This window comes from Phoca vitulina, unplaced genomic scaffold (genome assembly GCF_004348235.1).
Source record: "Phoca vitulina isolate PV1807 unplaced genomic scaffold, GSC_HSeal_1.0 scaffold55, whole genome shotgun sequence".
Lineage (NCBI taxonomy): Eukaryota > Metazoa > Chordata > Mammalia > Carnivora > Phocidae > Phoca > Phoca vitulina.
This window is the reverse complement of record NW_022589758.1, coordinates 10,141,737-10,157,199: the sequence shown is the minus strand read 5'-3', so window position 1 is coordinate 10,157,199 and position 15,463 is coordinate 10,141,737. Positions and strand designations below refer to the sequence as shown.

General features: G+C 42.4%; 1 protein-coding gene across 1 annotated transcript in view; it reads right to left on the bottom strand.

Moving 5' to 3' along the window:
• The window catches only part of PDK3 (pyruvate dehydrogenase kinase 3), a 72,882-nt gene extending 57,668 nt beyond the window's left edge, over positions 1-15,214 (bottom strand). The window contains exon 1 of the mRNA XM_032389526.1: positions 14,931-15,214. Coding sequence (XP_032245417.1) covers positions 14,931-15,036 — 106 coding nt within the window. The 5' untranslated portion in view covers positions 15,037-15,214. The remainder of the gene's footprint in view (positions 1-14,930) is intronic.
• Between the last annotated feature and the right edge of the window lie 249 nt (positions 15,215-15,463).

Sequence of the window (15,463 nt, the reverse complement as noted above, 5' to 3'; positions counted from 1 at the left end):
AGGTCTTTCAATAACTAGAGCCATTTTATTTTCTAAAAAGAATACAAAAATCTCATATAGGATGTGCTACCATATGTAATGGACATGGGAAGCTCATGCTCATGTAATTTTTGTGGTTCTTTTCTTTTTAAGAATTTTATTTATTCGAGAGAGCGAGAGAGAGAGAGCACAAGCAGGGGGGTGGGTAGAGAGGGAGAAGCAGGCTCCCCGCTGAGCAGGGAGCCTGACACGGGGCTCAATCCCAGAACCCTGAGATCATGACCTGAGCTGAAGGCAGATGCTTAACCAACTGAGCCACCCAGGCACCCCGATTTTTGTTGGTTCTTATAGGAAAAAGGGATAGAGGGTGATCATGACAGAGTTCTTAATTAAGGCAGGCAAGGGTTACTGGACCCTTCCCTGAGGGGCATCTACCTCTGTACTGAGGGAAAGTGAGTAACGTCCACTAGTGCCCTCATCCTCTCTCTTTAGAATCCTGTTTACTCTTTGAAGGTAGATATGTGTCCATAAACAGATTAGTAAGAACCTGCCCTTCTGCATGCCAGGTGTAAATAGATTTCACTGTGAGTCCACAATCTGTGTCCTCTGCCTGGACAACCTCTCTGCCATTCCCCCTGTTCACTGAGTTCTATGTCCTGTGGGTCCCAGGATCCTCAGAACACTGAAGAGTCTACCAGCACAATATGCAACATACCATACGTATTTAATAAATATTTCCTGATTAGAACTGAAAATCAAAATACCTAGTAAGTTTCTGTATAAACTTACTAGAGCAAATAAAATTCAGGGATGCAAGGTCATTATTTGCTGGTAATGGTAAATTCCTCTTATAGATAGACCACTCCATTCTATATATTTGGTCAGAGGTATCAAATCCTTCAAGTTAGGGGAAGAGGAACCAAAGGTAGGAAGGAAGGTGATAATAAAGTGGCAGTAACTGTCGGTATGGTGTGTCAGGCCAGGGAGTGGAGGAAAAAGGCATGGATGTGTTCAGAACTGATATCACAAACAGAGCTTTGACCAGCGAGAGCATGCAAGTAACAACTGTAGCCAAAGCCACCACAAAGACTCCTATCAACCTAATTCCAGAAGGGGCTTTAGGATATAGTCCTAACGGTAGGTTGATAAGTTACAGGACGCCTTGGTGTCATGGAAGCAGGAACATTTAAGTAAAGGTCACCATGTACTCATCTTCGAGGTGAACTGAAGCAAAATGTTAAGTTAACCGTTACAGTGAATGAAGAGGATCCAAAGCCAGGAATGCTCAAAGCACAAATGAACTGAAAGTGCTATGTTTCTTGGAAAATGATCAGTTTTTAGAGCTGGGACCTTCAGCCAACAAACTTTAAGATAATTAACATTCAAGGTTAAGAGCTCCCTATGCAGCTTTTATTCTTAGCAGGAAGCTGATTTCATCCAGGAAATGCTGTGTCACTGACTTCCCATAATAAAAGCACAGCTAACATCTACTGAGCACCTACCATGTGCCATGCATTGTGCTGCATGTTCTCGATTTCACCAGGACGACAAGCCTATGATTAGATGCTATCATTTCTATTTTGTAGCTAAAGACACTGAAGTGTAGCGGGATTAAGTGATTTGTCCACACTCAGGCTACTGGTAGGCACCAGAAATTAAGATTTGAGTACAAGTCCACATAGACTGCTGCTCATATTCCCAGAGATGATAAGCAGGCTAACAAGTGGTGGTGGTCCTGAGAATAAGAACTGTTTCAGTGTAAGTAAATGAAGTAGGTATCAATCTGAGAGTTTGGAAATGGTAAGACTAGATGAGCAGCAGAGTATGCAATTTCCTGATTGTCTAGCAGAACAAATTTAGACAAAACCTTGGCATTACTAACAGAGATTATGTTTGTTGCAAAGAAGTGCATTGGGATAGTGGCATACTATGTTAAATGAAATGGTATACCATGTTGAACTGAAAAAAGCATAGGTTTAAAAGCTCCATCTACTTGAGGGGCGCCTGGGTGGCTCAGTCAGTTAAGCATCTGACTCTTGATTTCGGTTCAGGTTCTGATCTCAGGGTTGTGAGATCGAGCCCCACGTCCAGCCCCATGCTAGGTGTGGAGCCTGTTTAAGATTCTCTCTCTCTCTCTCCCTGCCCCTACACCCCCCTCTTTCTCCCCCTCTAAAGAAAGGAAAGAAAGAAAGAAAGAAAAAGAAAAAGGGAAAGGAAAGGAAAGGAAAGGAGGAAGGAAGGAAGGAAGGAAGGAAGGAAGGAAGGAAGGAAGGAAGGAAGGAAGGAAGGAAGGAAGACTCCATCTACCTGAATTCTAAGTGTGGTTTTGCCCCTAACTTTGCTTAGGCAGGATATTTAAATCATCTAAGCTTTGGCATCTCCATCCAAGAAATGGAAGTATCTACTCCACCTGGATGTTGGGAGAAATATAGCTCCATCTGCCTACTATTATTCCTGGCAGGGAGTGGTACACAAATATAAGTTCTCTTCACCTCCTAGAGAGAATAATTTCCGGTTCACCTTGGATGAGGTAGCAAAGATGTCATGTCAACAACTACTTGATGATTCGGGCAGGCTCTTCCTTACTTGGGACTTCTACTTTCCCACATATAAAATTGGGGAGGTTGGAGAGATGATCTCTAAGCTCAAGCTCCCATTGGGTGAATCTGAGAGGGTTAGATTTTGGTTTGTATCTCTATATAGTTATGTATCCTACACCAGCCTTGCCTAATAACTTCAATTCTGGAACAAGTCTGAAGAGAGTATTGCTACGAGTAGGCAGTCAAGGAAAGGAGCCAGAAATCAAGAAAAATAGTACACACTTTTCTATGTGTTCTTCTAATTGTGTTCTCCACCCAGAAAGCCTCCAAGGACACTTTGGATGAAGGACAAGAGGGTAAACATGTCACAGAGTCCCAGAAACCACCCCTATTACACAAACCTTCGAGGGAGAGGTAGGGACAGCAGGAAAGCATGCCACAAAGCTACAGGGTTCATAAATTTTGGCTAGCAAATATAAATTTATGTATTTTCCCCTGCTTCTCATTTATCTGTAAGTTTCTCAAAGGTAGGGACTGTGCCTTGACAATTTCCCAAAGCTCAATTTCTACTTCACTCTAAATCCAGGTGTTCAAGTAATGCTGATGGACTCCTAAACAACTTAAGTGTCAACCTTCAGCATCTCACACACTCCATCCCCTGACCTGGTTCACAGCCCTTAGGCTTAGCCAAAGAGTCTACTGGATCTAACGCAGTTCTTAACCCATGACCATCACCTGGGTACCTCCAGCATACTGGCACCAGAGCCCTCACCTCCAGAGACTGACAGAGCTGGCCTCAACGAGGGGCAGGGAGCACCAGTTTTAGACACACACACACACACACACACACACACCACCCCACCCTACCCCACCCCACCCACCCCCAGATTATTCTCATGAGCAGCAGGACTAAAGACCACTGACTAATGTGAGTCACAAAAAATCCAACCAGGGAAAACAAATCAAAACCTCCTCAGGTTTGGACACGGGCTATTTACCCATCTATTTTTAGTCTCCATTTTCATGTCTGAGATTTGTTTCAGCCTCTTAGGAAACTGACGGAGAACGTCCTCATAGTCTTAAGAGACTTTCCAGCGTTACCAACTATCCTTTTTCTCCTTCTCTAGATGATCCTACATGGGAAAGATAACTGCTGAATACATTCACGAAGGAAATGGCTGTACTTGAGGATGCCGTGACTCTCAACAAGCGGCGACAGGGCACTTGTCGCTCCTTCCCCTCTAGTGTGTTTTGTTCCCACACTGCACCTGATCCTTAGCTACTTCCTCGGCTACAGAGGGGTGGTGAGATGAGCAGGTCCTGGATCCCCTGGCTCTACTGTATGTGTGGGTACTTTTCTGATCTGCCCTGAACCTCAGTTTCCCAATTTGTAACATGGACACGACTGTTGTGAGAAGTCCATGATACTGTATTTTATACCAATGTTGCTAAGTATTCAGAAAATGCTAGCTGAATCTACTCAATCTTTTTCAGTTTCCAAAGAGTCCATTTTCATTTCCTTCTTGAACAGCTTTACTGAAGCCAAGCTGAGGTTAAGGAGGCAGGATATGAGTATGTAGGCCTGAGAGGACATGGCAGAAAATCTGGAAAGAAGGCTAACCAAAGAAGTGGTCTTCCTCTATACAACGGGCAGTTTCTAGAGAAAGGGAACCTCACTGTGATCAAGTAGCTGAAGGGATGATTAGAAATAAAGTGCTCACTTGAGCACATTACCTGACCAGTACAGGAAGAGCAAAATGCCAATTACCATTTTGCTTTCTATTTAACATCAGGAGTGGGAGGAATTAACCAAATTTATACAAGGAATATCTGCTACCAAGTTTAAGGAAACATTGTACTCTACTAGAACAGAGCCAAGGAAAGGTTCAGATAAAACCTGGAGTATGCCCTGGTCTGTGAAAACGTAACAATTTGTTGGGGAAAGATAGGTATGTTACAAACCTCAAAGGACCCTACTGTTTTCTGGCCAAGGAGACATTGGGAAATATTTAACTTTCTGCTCCAGGAAAATGTTAGATACTTAGTAATTTACTCCCAACAGTGAAACTATTATATACTGACCTCCATGCCCTAGTAAGAAAGCAAGCAACACTGGTACAACTCAAATGGGTGACTGGAATCATGTATCAAGCCTGAGAATGAAAATAAAATCATGACTGCTTGTGTGATGCTTCAGGAAATAATCCATGATTCAGTTAGAACCCCAACTATTCAATTAGAGGGAATATAAATATAGACCTTTGTAAACCTAATAGTTTGCTGTAATTTTTGTGCCGTTCATTACCGCAGAAAGTATCATCTCAGTAAAGATGAGACACTGACCAGGACTAGGGTTCTCCTTGAGGGATATGAAGGATACCACTAGGCGTCTCAATCAAACCCAGCTCTGCCCCCAGGGGAAGTATGGAGGTAAACTGACTGACCCCCCCCCCCCATAAAAGTGAAATGGGCTAGATGAATGCTTCCAGGTTAGTTTCTATTAATGCCAGGCAAGCCACCCACAGTCCCCTTAGCACACTTTCCTGTAAGTTAACTAATTCACCAAGAACAGGTGGGCAAGAACAGCAAGAATTTCTAAAAATTTATGGTAATAAATAAGAACTGCCCTTACCAAATTTCAACACAAATTACAAGGCAAAAGTCAACATATATTTAGTTAAAATCAGAAAAGGTGTCCGACTGAATAGAATCCACAAATATAAACTACTCTGTGAACTGAGCAGCATGTGACAAAACAAAAACAACAAAGAAAGATTTGAGGTCTTAATAATTGTTGCTATGCAACTAGACAACAGAACAGAGCAAAAGTGAGTTAGCTACAAAAGTCCCCTCAGAAGGGCAATAAATTCCAGAGGGGTTCAGTAACAATTTGCAAAATGCTACAGGTGATAAATCTGACCATGATAAAAGCACTGTAAATGACTGAGTATATAAAAACTCAGACTGTGCACTAAATAAAAAGGAAACCAACATTCAGCATGAACTTACATAAATATATGGGCAAAAGCTGGAAGGCTATCACAAAAAAAAAAATGGATGGAAGAATTAGAGGTGATACTGTTTCCAGATGCCTTTAATTGTATACTTTGATAATTACCACAAAAGGGAACACAGTGGGAAACAATATTTACACAGCACAACAGGTTACTATGCCAAATAGATACAGGGAATTCATCCAAATGATTAAAACTCCAGATTCCAGTTAGTAAATGGTCAAGGACACTTTACACACAAAATGCATACAATAAACCCACACAGGAAAAAAGGGAAAATGTTTAGCTTTTATGTTACCTACTATACAATTAAAATCATAAAACCTCAAAAAAAAAAATCATAAAACCTCACTGTGGCAGGGCTGTGGAGAAACCAGTACACTTAAACTTGGCCTTCCACATGGTAATCCCACTCCGGGGCACATCCCCTATAGGTAAACCACGGATTACCTGGAAAAGGCTTAGCTAACTCCACATTAGGCTCCAGATGGCCAAGATTTACTTTCACTAGCAAGTGGGAGAAACAGATCTTCATCATTTAAATGCAAATTAAGATCAATCTCTGCAAGCTACTTTAACAGGATACAATTATCTTAGACTAGAGGTGGAAAACTTTCTGTAAAGGGCCAGACGGTAAACTTGTTTGCTCTGTGGGCCAAACAGTGAACTCTGCTGCTGTGAAGGGACAGAAGCCAGACAGTATGTAATAAATGGGCATGTTCCAATAAAACTTTATTTACAAAAACAGGTGTCATCAAAACCCACAGGGCGTACAACACAAAAGAGTGGGTGCCTAACATAAACTATGGACTTTGGATAATAATGCTGGGCCAATGTTGGTTCATGGAGGAGGCTGTATTTGGGGAGGGGCTGTATGTGGGAGCTCCCTTTCTGCTCAATTTTGTGGTGAACCTAAAACTATTAAAAACAAGGTCTACTAATTAAAAAAAAAAACAAAACAAAAAAGGGGGCTGGCTCTTGGGCTATATAGTTTGACAACCTATCTTCCACTATGGTACTCCTAAAACAAAAGCATTTGCCCTACTCTTGACTTCAGCTTATCACGGAAGTCGAATAATTAAATGCCCGTATGATATAAAGGAAAAGGAAAAGCAGTGATATTTTCTGATTCCATTCAGTAATAAATCCAAGGTTTCTCAAAGCTTGCCAACAGCCTAATAAATTTCCTAAAGCTCAGTGGGAGGAAACCACCCATTGGGAGGTCAGCAAGTGTGGCCATGTCTCCCCTTCAAGACTACAGACTCCCACACAAAACTGCATACAGTTAAGCCAGAGTCACAACTTAAGTGCCCAGAGCCTGATAAACCAGATTATGTTGAAATCCAACCCTATCTGATCATGAAGGCCCCAAAGGGCCAATTCGGACTTTAAATACTGATCAAGATGCATGAAGCCAAGTTAGACATCTTTATCCTAAATGAAATCGTTCTCTTCCCCTTTTAATTCTGAATAGTAGGTGTCTGTCTCCCAACAGGTTAGTCTAATTCTTGGCAACTCTTCACAGGAGAAAAACCCTCCTGCTTAGAGAAAAGGTGTATCGTGTACATATATGTATAGGAACAAAATAAACACACTCGGAAACAAAATGCAATTGTTTTTCCTCTTTCCTAACATGATAATTTAAAAAAAGAAAAATCTTTTCATCTCCCCTGGAAACAAAATCACTGTTCTCTCCAGTGGTAATCAGGCTTTGAGGAGCAAAATGACTTTAAAAACCAAGACTTTTCGAAGAGCAGTCATTTGAAACCAAAGTCAACTTTTGAGTGGGTATCAGAATCTTAAAATACTTTCTAAAGGAAAACAGAAGACGGCTGGGCCCTTAAACCTCAAGAACAGTAAAAATAAGGAAATCGGCTGTTGTCTTCTAAAAGCTAAAGGCTCCCGGGTTCACAGAAGCAGTGTGATGGTGACAGAAATCTTTTCTGTGAAAAGAAAGCTGAGCTGTCAGACAACTGCCTTCTGGTGGTTTTATCTGGGAGATGCTATATTTAAATGTGCGGACATTATGGAAGTTTAAACTTATATAACCACTAAGGTGTTTAATAACCTTTACATGGAGCCAGGAATCATCATTACGGAGAGCCCACTCTGCAGACAGCAAACAGCTGAAGAAGCTGTGAGAGGTTCCAAATCAGGGGCGAGCGCTGCCCTCTGTGAAGAGACGGTTTTGAATAAAATAAAATAAAAGGAGGGCAGGAACAAACACCTTTAAAACCAGTGCAGCTGTGCAAAAGACAAGAGCAAAGGAACTGGGAAATAAAGCAAATGGGAAGTAAGTCTGCAGGGAGGGAATCAAAGTGAGGAGTGAAGGAACCAGAAGTGGCCAGAGTGAGACTGAAGGATGAACAGCAGGTCCAAATGAAAATGTGAATCATTTCCTATGAACTCATTCAAGATTCAGAAGGTTCTGTCTTTAATTTACGTCTTAACAGTCCAAGTTCTCCTTTCCTTATACCACCAAGAGAAGTTTTCATTCATAACAATTACTTAATGGAAAGACAGAACTCAAACTTTTGCAAATATAACAAAGAGCCACCATTAGCATGAACTGCCCTTCAACGACAATAAATTAGTCCAAAAATCCTGAGAGTAACAGGTTCATAGGGAAAAAAACCATAAGTTATACTGAGAAATAAAATCAATAAAATCCTTATTCTGAACATGAAAATGTGATACTTCTCTTACTCCTAGTGAGGAATTAATATATACTATCTGAAGCCTCTGTCCAATAGAAAAATAATATGAGACACATGTGTAATTTAAAACTGCCTAGCAGCCACATTAACTCAAAAAGAAACAGGTGAAAGTTTTGACATTTCATTTAATCTAACATATCCAAAAATATTATGTCTACAAGCAATCAATATAAAAATAGATTGAGATATTTTACCATTTCTTATATTGTCTTTGAAATCCACTGTGCATCTTATAGTACAACTCAATTCAAAACCTAAATTTCTATCAAAAGTAACTGACCTATAATTAGATTTCATCAAATTTACAGTTAAGGGAGAGTCACATATCCAAACTGCTCTAAACAGAAGTTTTCCAGTTAATTGAATCAAGTATCAGCTTTAAAATCAAATCAGTTTCTCAGTCACACTAGCCACATTTCAAATGCTAAATAAGCTCAAGTGGCTGGTGGTGACCTTACTGGACAAAGAAGGCCTAAGATAAGCACAGGAACCAAAAATTCAAACCTAATTGTTAAAAGAACTATAATAAAACAAAACAAATGAGGTATATAATACAGTAGAAAAATTAAGGTATTAAAAATAGAAAGCAAGAGAAAATTACAGATTTATCACTATAGATGACAGATCTTTCCTATCAACAAATATATGTATTGGTTAAACTTAACCACATAAAAGAGAAAGTTTGATTCACAAAGCAAAACCCAACTTTATACTACATTTCTTTTTTTTTTAAGATTTTATTTATTTATTTGACAGACAGAGACACAGCGAGAGAGGGAACACAAGCAGGGGGAGTGGGAGAGGGAGAAGCAGGCTTTTCGCGGAGCAGGGAGCCTGATGCGGGGCTCGATCCCAGGACCCTGGGACCATGACCTGAGCCGAAGGCAGACGCTTAATGACTAAACCACCCAGGCGCCCCTATACTACATTTAAAGACAACAATTAAGGCAAAGTAATTCAGAATGACTGAAAATTAAAAAAAAAAAACACACACAATATAGGAGTGGAGGGGCTTGGGGCATGGGGAGGCTGGGTGATGGACATTGGGGAGGGCACATGCTATGGTGAGCGCTGTGAATTGTGTAAGTCTGATGAATCACAGACCTGTACCCCTGAAACAAATAATACATTGTGTTAATTTTTAAAAAAAGGAAAAAAACACAAAATAAAACAACAATGCTCCACCAGAAAAATGTAAACAAGAGGAAAATAAGGATCTGGATCTCAATGTCAAATAAGCTTGAATCCAGCTAAAAAGCAATATTAGAGGGCAAGAGGGCAGCACTCTATATCGCTAAAGGGTACATCTCGCACTGAGGACATGACAGTTAAGAATGTCTCAGCAGCAAACAGGTATGAAGGAAATACTGTCAGAGAGATACGGAGAAAGAGAATTACATTAGGAGACTTGAACTTCTCTCAGGTCATGATGGATCAAGTAGATAAAAAAAGTAAAGGTATAGGAAAAGTAAATAACATAATTAATATGGTATATCAAACTCTGTAACCCGAGAAGAGAACATCATCTTCTTTTTGCTGCCGAAGGAACAGTCACAGGAAATGACCATACATTGGGCTACAAAGTGAACATCCACAAATTAAAGAAATAATAATCCAGATAACATTCTGTGATCACAATGCCACAAAACTAAACATAAAGAAAATTAAAATGCAGGATGTACCTGCCCTGAAAATTTAAAAACTCAAACAACTCCTATTCACAGAACAAGAATCTGAAGATACAGAAGAGCTGGGAGGAGAGGGATCAGTCAAATACATACACCTTAGCTGCTAAAGCAGTAACAGAGGAGTAACTGTAGCCTTTAAGTACTCAAAGAGCAAAACAGAAAAGAAACCAAGTGTCCAACTCAGAAGAAAAATAAGAAACACGCGATTGAGGCGATCAGAGGGAATTAACAAAGTCAAAGTGGACATTAATGAACTAGAAAACAAAAGTCATAAAACTAACAAAGGAATCCAATCATAAACTACCATATAATCTAATCAAGAAAGGGGAGGGGAGAACAAATATAAAATAGAGGAATAGCCACAGAGAAAATTAAGACTGATAAGAGACCTCAGCTATGCAAGTTGACTTAAAGCCTCAATGACTAGGACAATTTTCTAAAGAAATATGACAAAATGTGCTCTAGAAGAAAATCTATACAGATCAATACCACAGAATACAGAAAGTTGTCAAAGAGTAATAGTCCCCAAACACACTAGGTTTAAAAGGTTTCACAGGGGGAGTCTACCAAATCTTCATTTTTGTAAAGATTTTTATTATTTATTTATTTAAAATTTTTAGGAGGGAAGGGCAGAGGAAGAGGGAGAGAGAGAATCTTAAGCAGTTCCATGCCCAGCACAGAGCCTGACATGGGCTCGATCTCACGACCCTGAGACCATGACCTGAGCCAAAATCAAGAATCCGACCCTCAACCAACTGAGCCACCCAGGCACCCCACTACCAAATCTTTAAAGAACAGATTATTTGAAAGATAAATTGGTCTTAATACAGAAAAAAAAGTTTTCTGAAACAAGCATGGCATTGATAAGAAAATCTGACAGACTGCACATACACACAAGATCTACAAACAGTACACGGATATCAATATAATGAACCCAGGAATTCAAAATAGGATTTTTGCTAGTTCTGTAAAGGTCAAAAGTTTCCATAATAAAAAACCAAAATAAAAAATCATTTACTCAAGGAGAAAAAATTCTAACTAGATAACACTTTTTACTTATCAAAAGTTGGATGACAGTTTGGTAAAAGCATAGGAAAACACGCGCTCTCAGAAACTTCTAGTGAGAGGATAAACAGACAGCCTCTAGGGAAAGCAATGTGACAATGTTTATGAAAGGTTCAAATGCACACACCCTCTGAGGCAGTTATCCCATGTTCAGGAGTACGCCCTATATATACACTCATACACGCATGGGATGAGGCATGTAGAGGACAATTCATGCTAGCACTGGTTGCCATAGCAAAGACTAGAAACAACCCACCAGCCATAAAGAGGGAGCTGGCTAATGAATTATAGAACACTCATACAAACAAACTCTCAGAAGCCCTAAAAAAGGAAAAGGAAGTACTGTAGATAGAGATACAGAAATCTCCCTAAGGTATAAATTTTAAAAAGCAAGGTACAGACAGAACTATAAGAAGCTGCCATTTATACAAAAAATGGGGAGGCTAGTGGACAAAAGTAGGAAGATGACATTTCTATGTCCTTTGGCACTTTTTGAATTTGAAACCATGTAACTCCCATCTCAGACCAAAAAGAAAAGCTCATTTAAAAAAAAAAAAACCCACCCTTTAGAATGCACTATTGCCATTATGAACTCATAATCCATTTAGAACACTTGCTATTCCTGCTACACTTGCTAACTGGGTGGAAGGCCATAATAAGTAAAGATGGAGTTCAAGAAACTCTTACTATTTTAAAGGGCATAGAAAAATATGGTACACATAGGAAAGGGCAACAGTACTCTAGATCAGAAGATCATCTCATTAGTGGTTTTCAATGCTGTTTATGCTTAAGAACAACCTGGGAATCTTCCAAAAATACCAGTGCCCTGCACCCCACCCCCAGACTATTTACATAAGTTTGGGGGATGGGACCCAGGCATGAAAAGCACGGATCTAAATGCTTTACAGCAGTCGTCCTCCACAAAGGGTGATTTTGCTCCGCCAGAGGACATGGGGCTGTCTGGAGACATTGGGTTGTCACAACTGGTGCCGTCTAGTACGTGCAGGCATCTAGTGGGTAGGGGCCAGAGAAGCTGCTTTATTTAGTAAACCTCCAACAACGCCCAGGGCACACTCCCAACCATGACCTGTCCCAAAATGTCAAGAGTGTTGAGAATGAGAAAACTTCTTTCAAATCACTGCTTCTGAAGTAACAACCAGTTTTCATCTTTGTTCTTAAACAAGGAAGATAATCTCATTTTACTAGTGTGGATAGATTAGTATAATAAAGCTATTTCAGTGGCCAAAGAAACTACAATTTATTTGTTGATGTGCTTATAATGAATACTGAAACACTGAATTCCATGTACATCCTTTCTTTGGTCCCTGTCCGGTTACTCTGTCAAAAATTTATGTCCTGTTTGTAAAACAGTGAGGGAGAAAATCCTAAAGGTCACAAAGTGGCAGCCTGGAGGTCAATACAGTCCACATATCTACTTTGTTTGAGCCTCAGGTCTTTTAAAATATACTGAATTGGAGCCAATCACCTGCCCCTTCTGGAGCCAGCACATACCTTCTGGAGCCTGCCACGGCCCACACCTGGCTGGTTTCATGCAGTCATCTGCTGCTCCCCAGCAGGTCCTTTAAGCATATGAGGTGGCCTTCATCTGCAGTTTTCAACAATCATGAAGGGGCATAAAGCCTCTTTACTCTTCTTCTTCCTCCTTACCTTAAAAATATCCCCACATCCATTCTAAATTCTCAAACTCCTACATTACTTGCCACAAAAGAACTATCAAGAGCTAGAAGAACTAAAAGAAAGGTAGAAGTCGAGATGGCCTTTGTGTGACAACACTCTTCTTCTAGTTGTTGTCATTAAACATAGGCTGCCCGCCACCTGTCTCTGGATATTACAAACTAGGCTTGTAGTTTCTAGCAAATTCCACTACAATTATATATAGCTCTTCTGCGAGCGTCCTTATAAGGAAAAGACTTCAATTATTAGGCTTCTTCCATTATCCTAGATTAGTGTATCCCTCTACCTCTCCCAAAATAGGTCAGAAGCCTTTTATGGGAAATACCTATCAGGAGATTTGGTAATTTTCTTTTCAGAAGCTCATCCCTTTTCCTTTGAAACTACAATCACGCAGTTCAGGAGTCGTGTTTGAGAGATTGCCTGATACAATCCACACGTTTTATTAATGAGGAAAATGAACCCCAGTGAGGTTCACTCAGCCAAGGCCACACTCTTGAGTTAGTGGCAGAGCAAAAATTAGAACACTTATTTCCAGATACTGGTCCCACGGGTTTTCCACGATAACACTATCCCCCACTGTGGCTTTCCTACTCAAGTAACATTCTTGCCAAGACACCTATTAACATGGGTAGATACTAGCTTGCTGTAGGACTAAATCAACTGAAATTTCGCCAAGCTATCAGAGCTATCATGTCAAGTTTGAGGGTGGAAGAAATTGGGAATTTCTGGATTCCTTTTGCTCCTTTTACTGTGAATTAACTTAACTCAGTTTACCCCAGTGAAGCTGATACCTTCAGAATCTTCTCTAAACCATAAATTAGAGATGGAAAACATGCTATTTATAGCAACGGTGACCTTTTGTTTCTAAACCCTGAAGTCAGGAGCTGCATCAAACCTCTAAAATTTCAAAAGTGGCCAGAGATTTGTTAACTACTGAAAGGCTTTCAGGAGTGAAGTTTAAGATGCCAAGATCAACATCTCATTGAACTTTGACTCTCATCATTCTCTGGCAAAGTGGGTGCTTAAAATTTAATATGGCCTCGACTTTAACTTGGTCCTCTCTTCCTATCCCAACTTTTTCAGTATAGGCAACATCACATTTTGCGTATCTAATCTTCCCTGGATGTTCTACCTCCTCTGCACTTTTAGTTTTTATTCCCACCTGATACCGTCCCTTTACATGTACATAAAATTCATTACATGAAGAGATGCCCCATTATGTTCCCTTGAGAGCTCAGAACATCTTTGCTGCTCCATTTTATTCCCCTTCAAGGATGCTGAACTCCATTCGGATACCTGGGTGCGCATTTTTGTTTTACTCTCAGGTGGTTCACAACCAGCTCCCTCGCCTTCAGCAATTGCAAGTATTCGCTCCGTGGTTGAAAAGGCACCACTCTGGGGAAACACGATCCGGTGAGCATAAGGTGGTGGAATCTATTCCCATCTCAGCTAGGCCTCTGGGACAAGGTGAGGGCCGGCCGGGTCTTCGGCGCTCCCACCTCAATCCGCGTCAGCTGCCCACCAGCCCACTCGGCCCCGGAGAAGGTGGTGGGACACAAAAGGAGCGGCGCGACGAAAGGTGTCGGCACCGAGACCGGGGGTGTATCAGACCCTGCTCTGACGCTAGGGGCCCACGCGTCCTCTCCTCCCCAGCATTTAAGGCGTTCGCAGTCTAGGCCTCTGCCTGCTTTAACATTACACAGAAAGGACAACAGTTCGAGTCCTGCCACTCCAGGCACATGAGAGCACCTTAGGGCAAAAAAGGAACAAAATGCTATTGCATAATTTATTCGACCTCAAGGTGTTTCTAAACAGCTCTTACCCAACAACAACAACAACAACAACAAAAGAATCTACAAGTAAAAACATGAAAATCTACCCACATTCCGCTACTAAGTTTTAAGGACGGGTGAGGTCTGTGTCAGGTAGATTTGAAGCTACCGAAGCAAGTCTGGGGAGTCCCGCCTGGAGGAGGGTCCTCCGACGCGGTTTCTGTGTTTCCAGGTAAAGCCCTGGCTGGTGTGCGGGTGCCAGGCCCTGCCCCCTCCGCGCCCCGAAATTCGACTCCCCAGGAGAGCCCCCGGGCATCCCGGAGCCCCGCCCGCGGGTTCCCACGGACTTTGCCCCGAGCTGCAGAGACCCGCGGCGGCGGCGGGCCCGGAAGGTAGCGGCCCCGCGTCCCGGGTCTGTGGGGACCGTAGCGACCGTGGGGGCCTGCGGCCCCGCACTCACCGAAGTCTAGGAACTGCTTGATGGAGAGTGGCGATGGCGAGAAACGCGAGTAGCGTTCGATCTGCTTAGGCACCGGCTGCTTCAGCAGCCACCGGAAAAGCCGCATCCTCGCCGAGGCCGTGCACAGACCAGCCGAGACGCTCAGGCAGCCGCAGGAGCCGATGCAGCCGAGCCGCGCGGATCCGGCACGTCAGCCGAGCTCGCACCCCGGCCTCCGCCTCGGCCTTGGCGCCGCGGGTGCAGCCGCCGCAGCAGCAGCAGCTCCCGGGCCGCCGCCGGCCGCCCGCGGCTTCCCCAGGCCCCGCCCACGGGGGCGGAGCCGGCCGCCGCACGTACGCGGCGCACGGAGGGCGCCGGGGGCACGGGGGGCGCGCGGTCGCACGCGCCGGCTGCTGATTCGCTGCCGCCGCCCTCGCTTTCTTTGGCTTGAGTTCACCCAGATGCCGGCGTCTCCCTCCGTTGCTCCTGGGGCTGAGCCCCGCCCGGCAAGTGCAGCAGCCCCGCGTCCCGCCCCCGGCTAAGTCCTTCGCGAC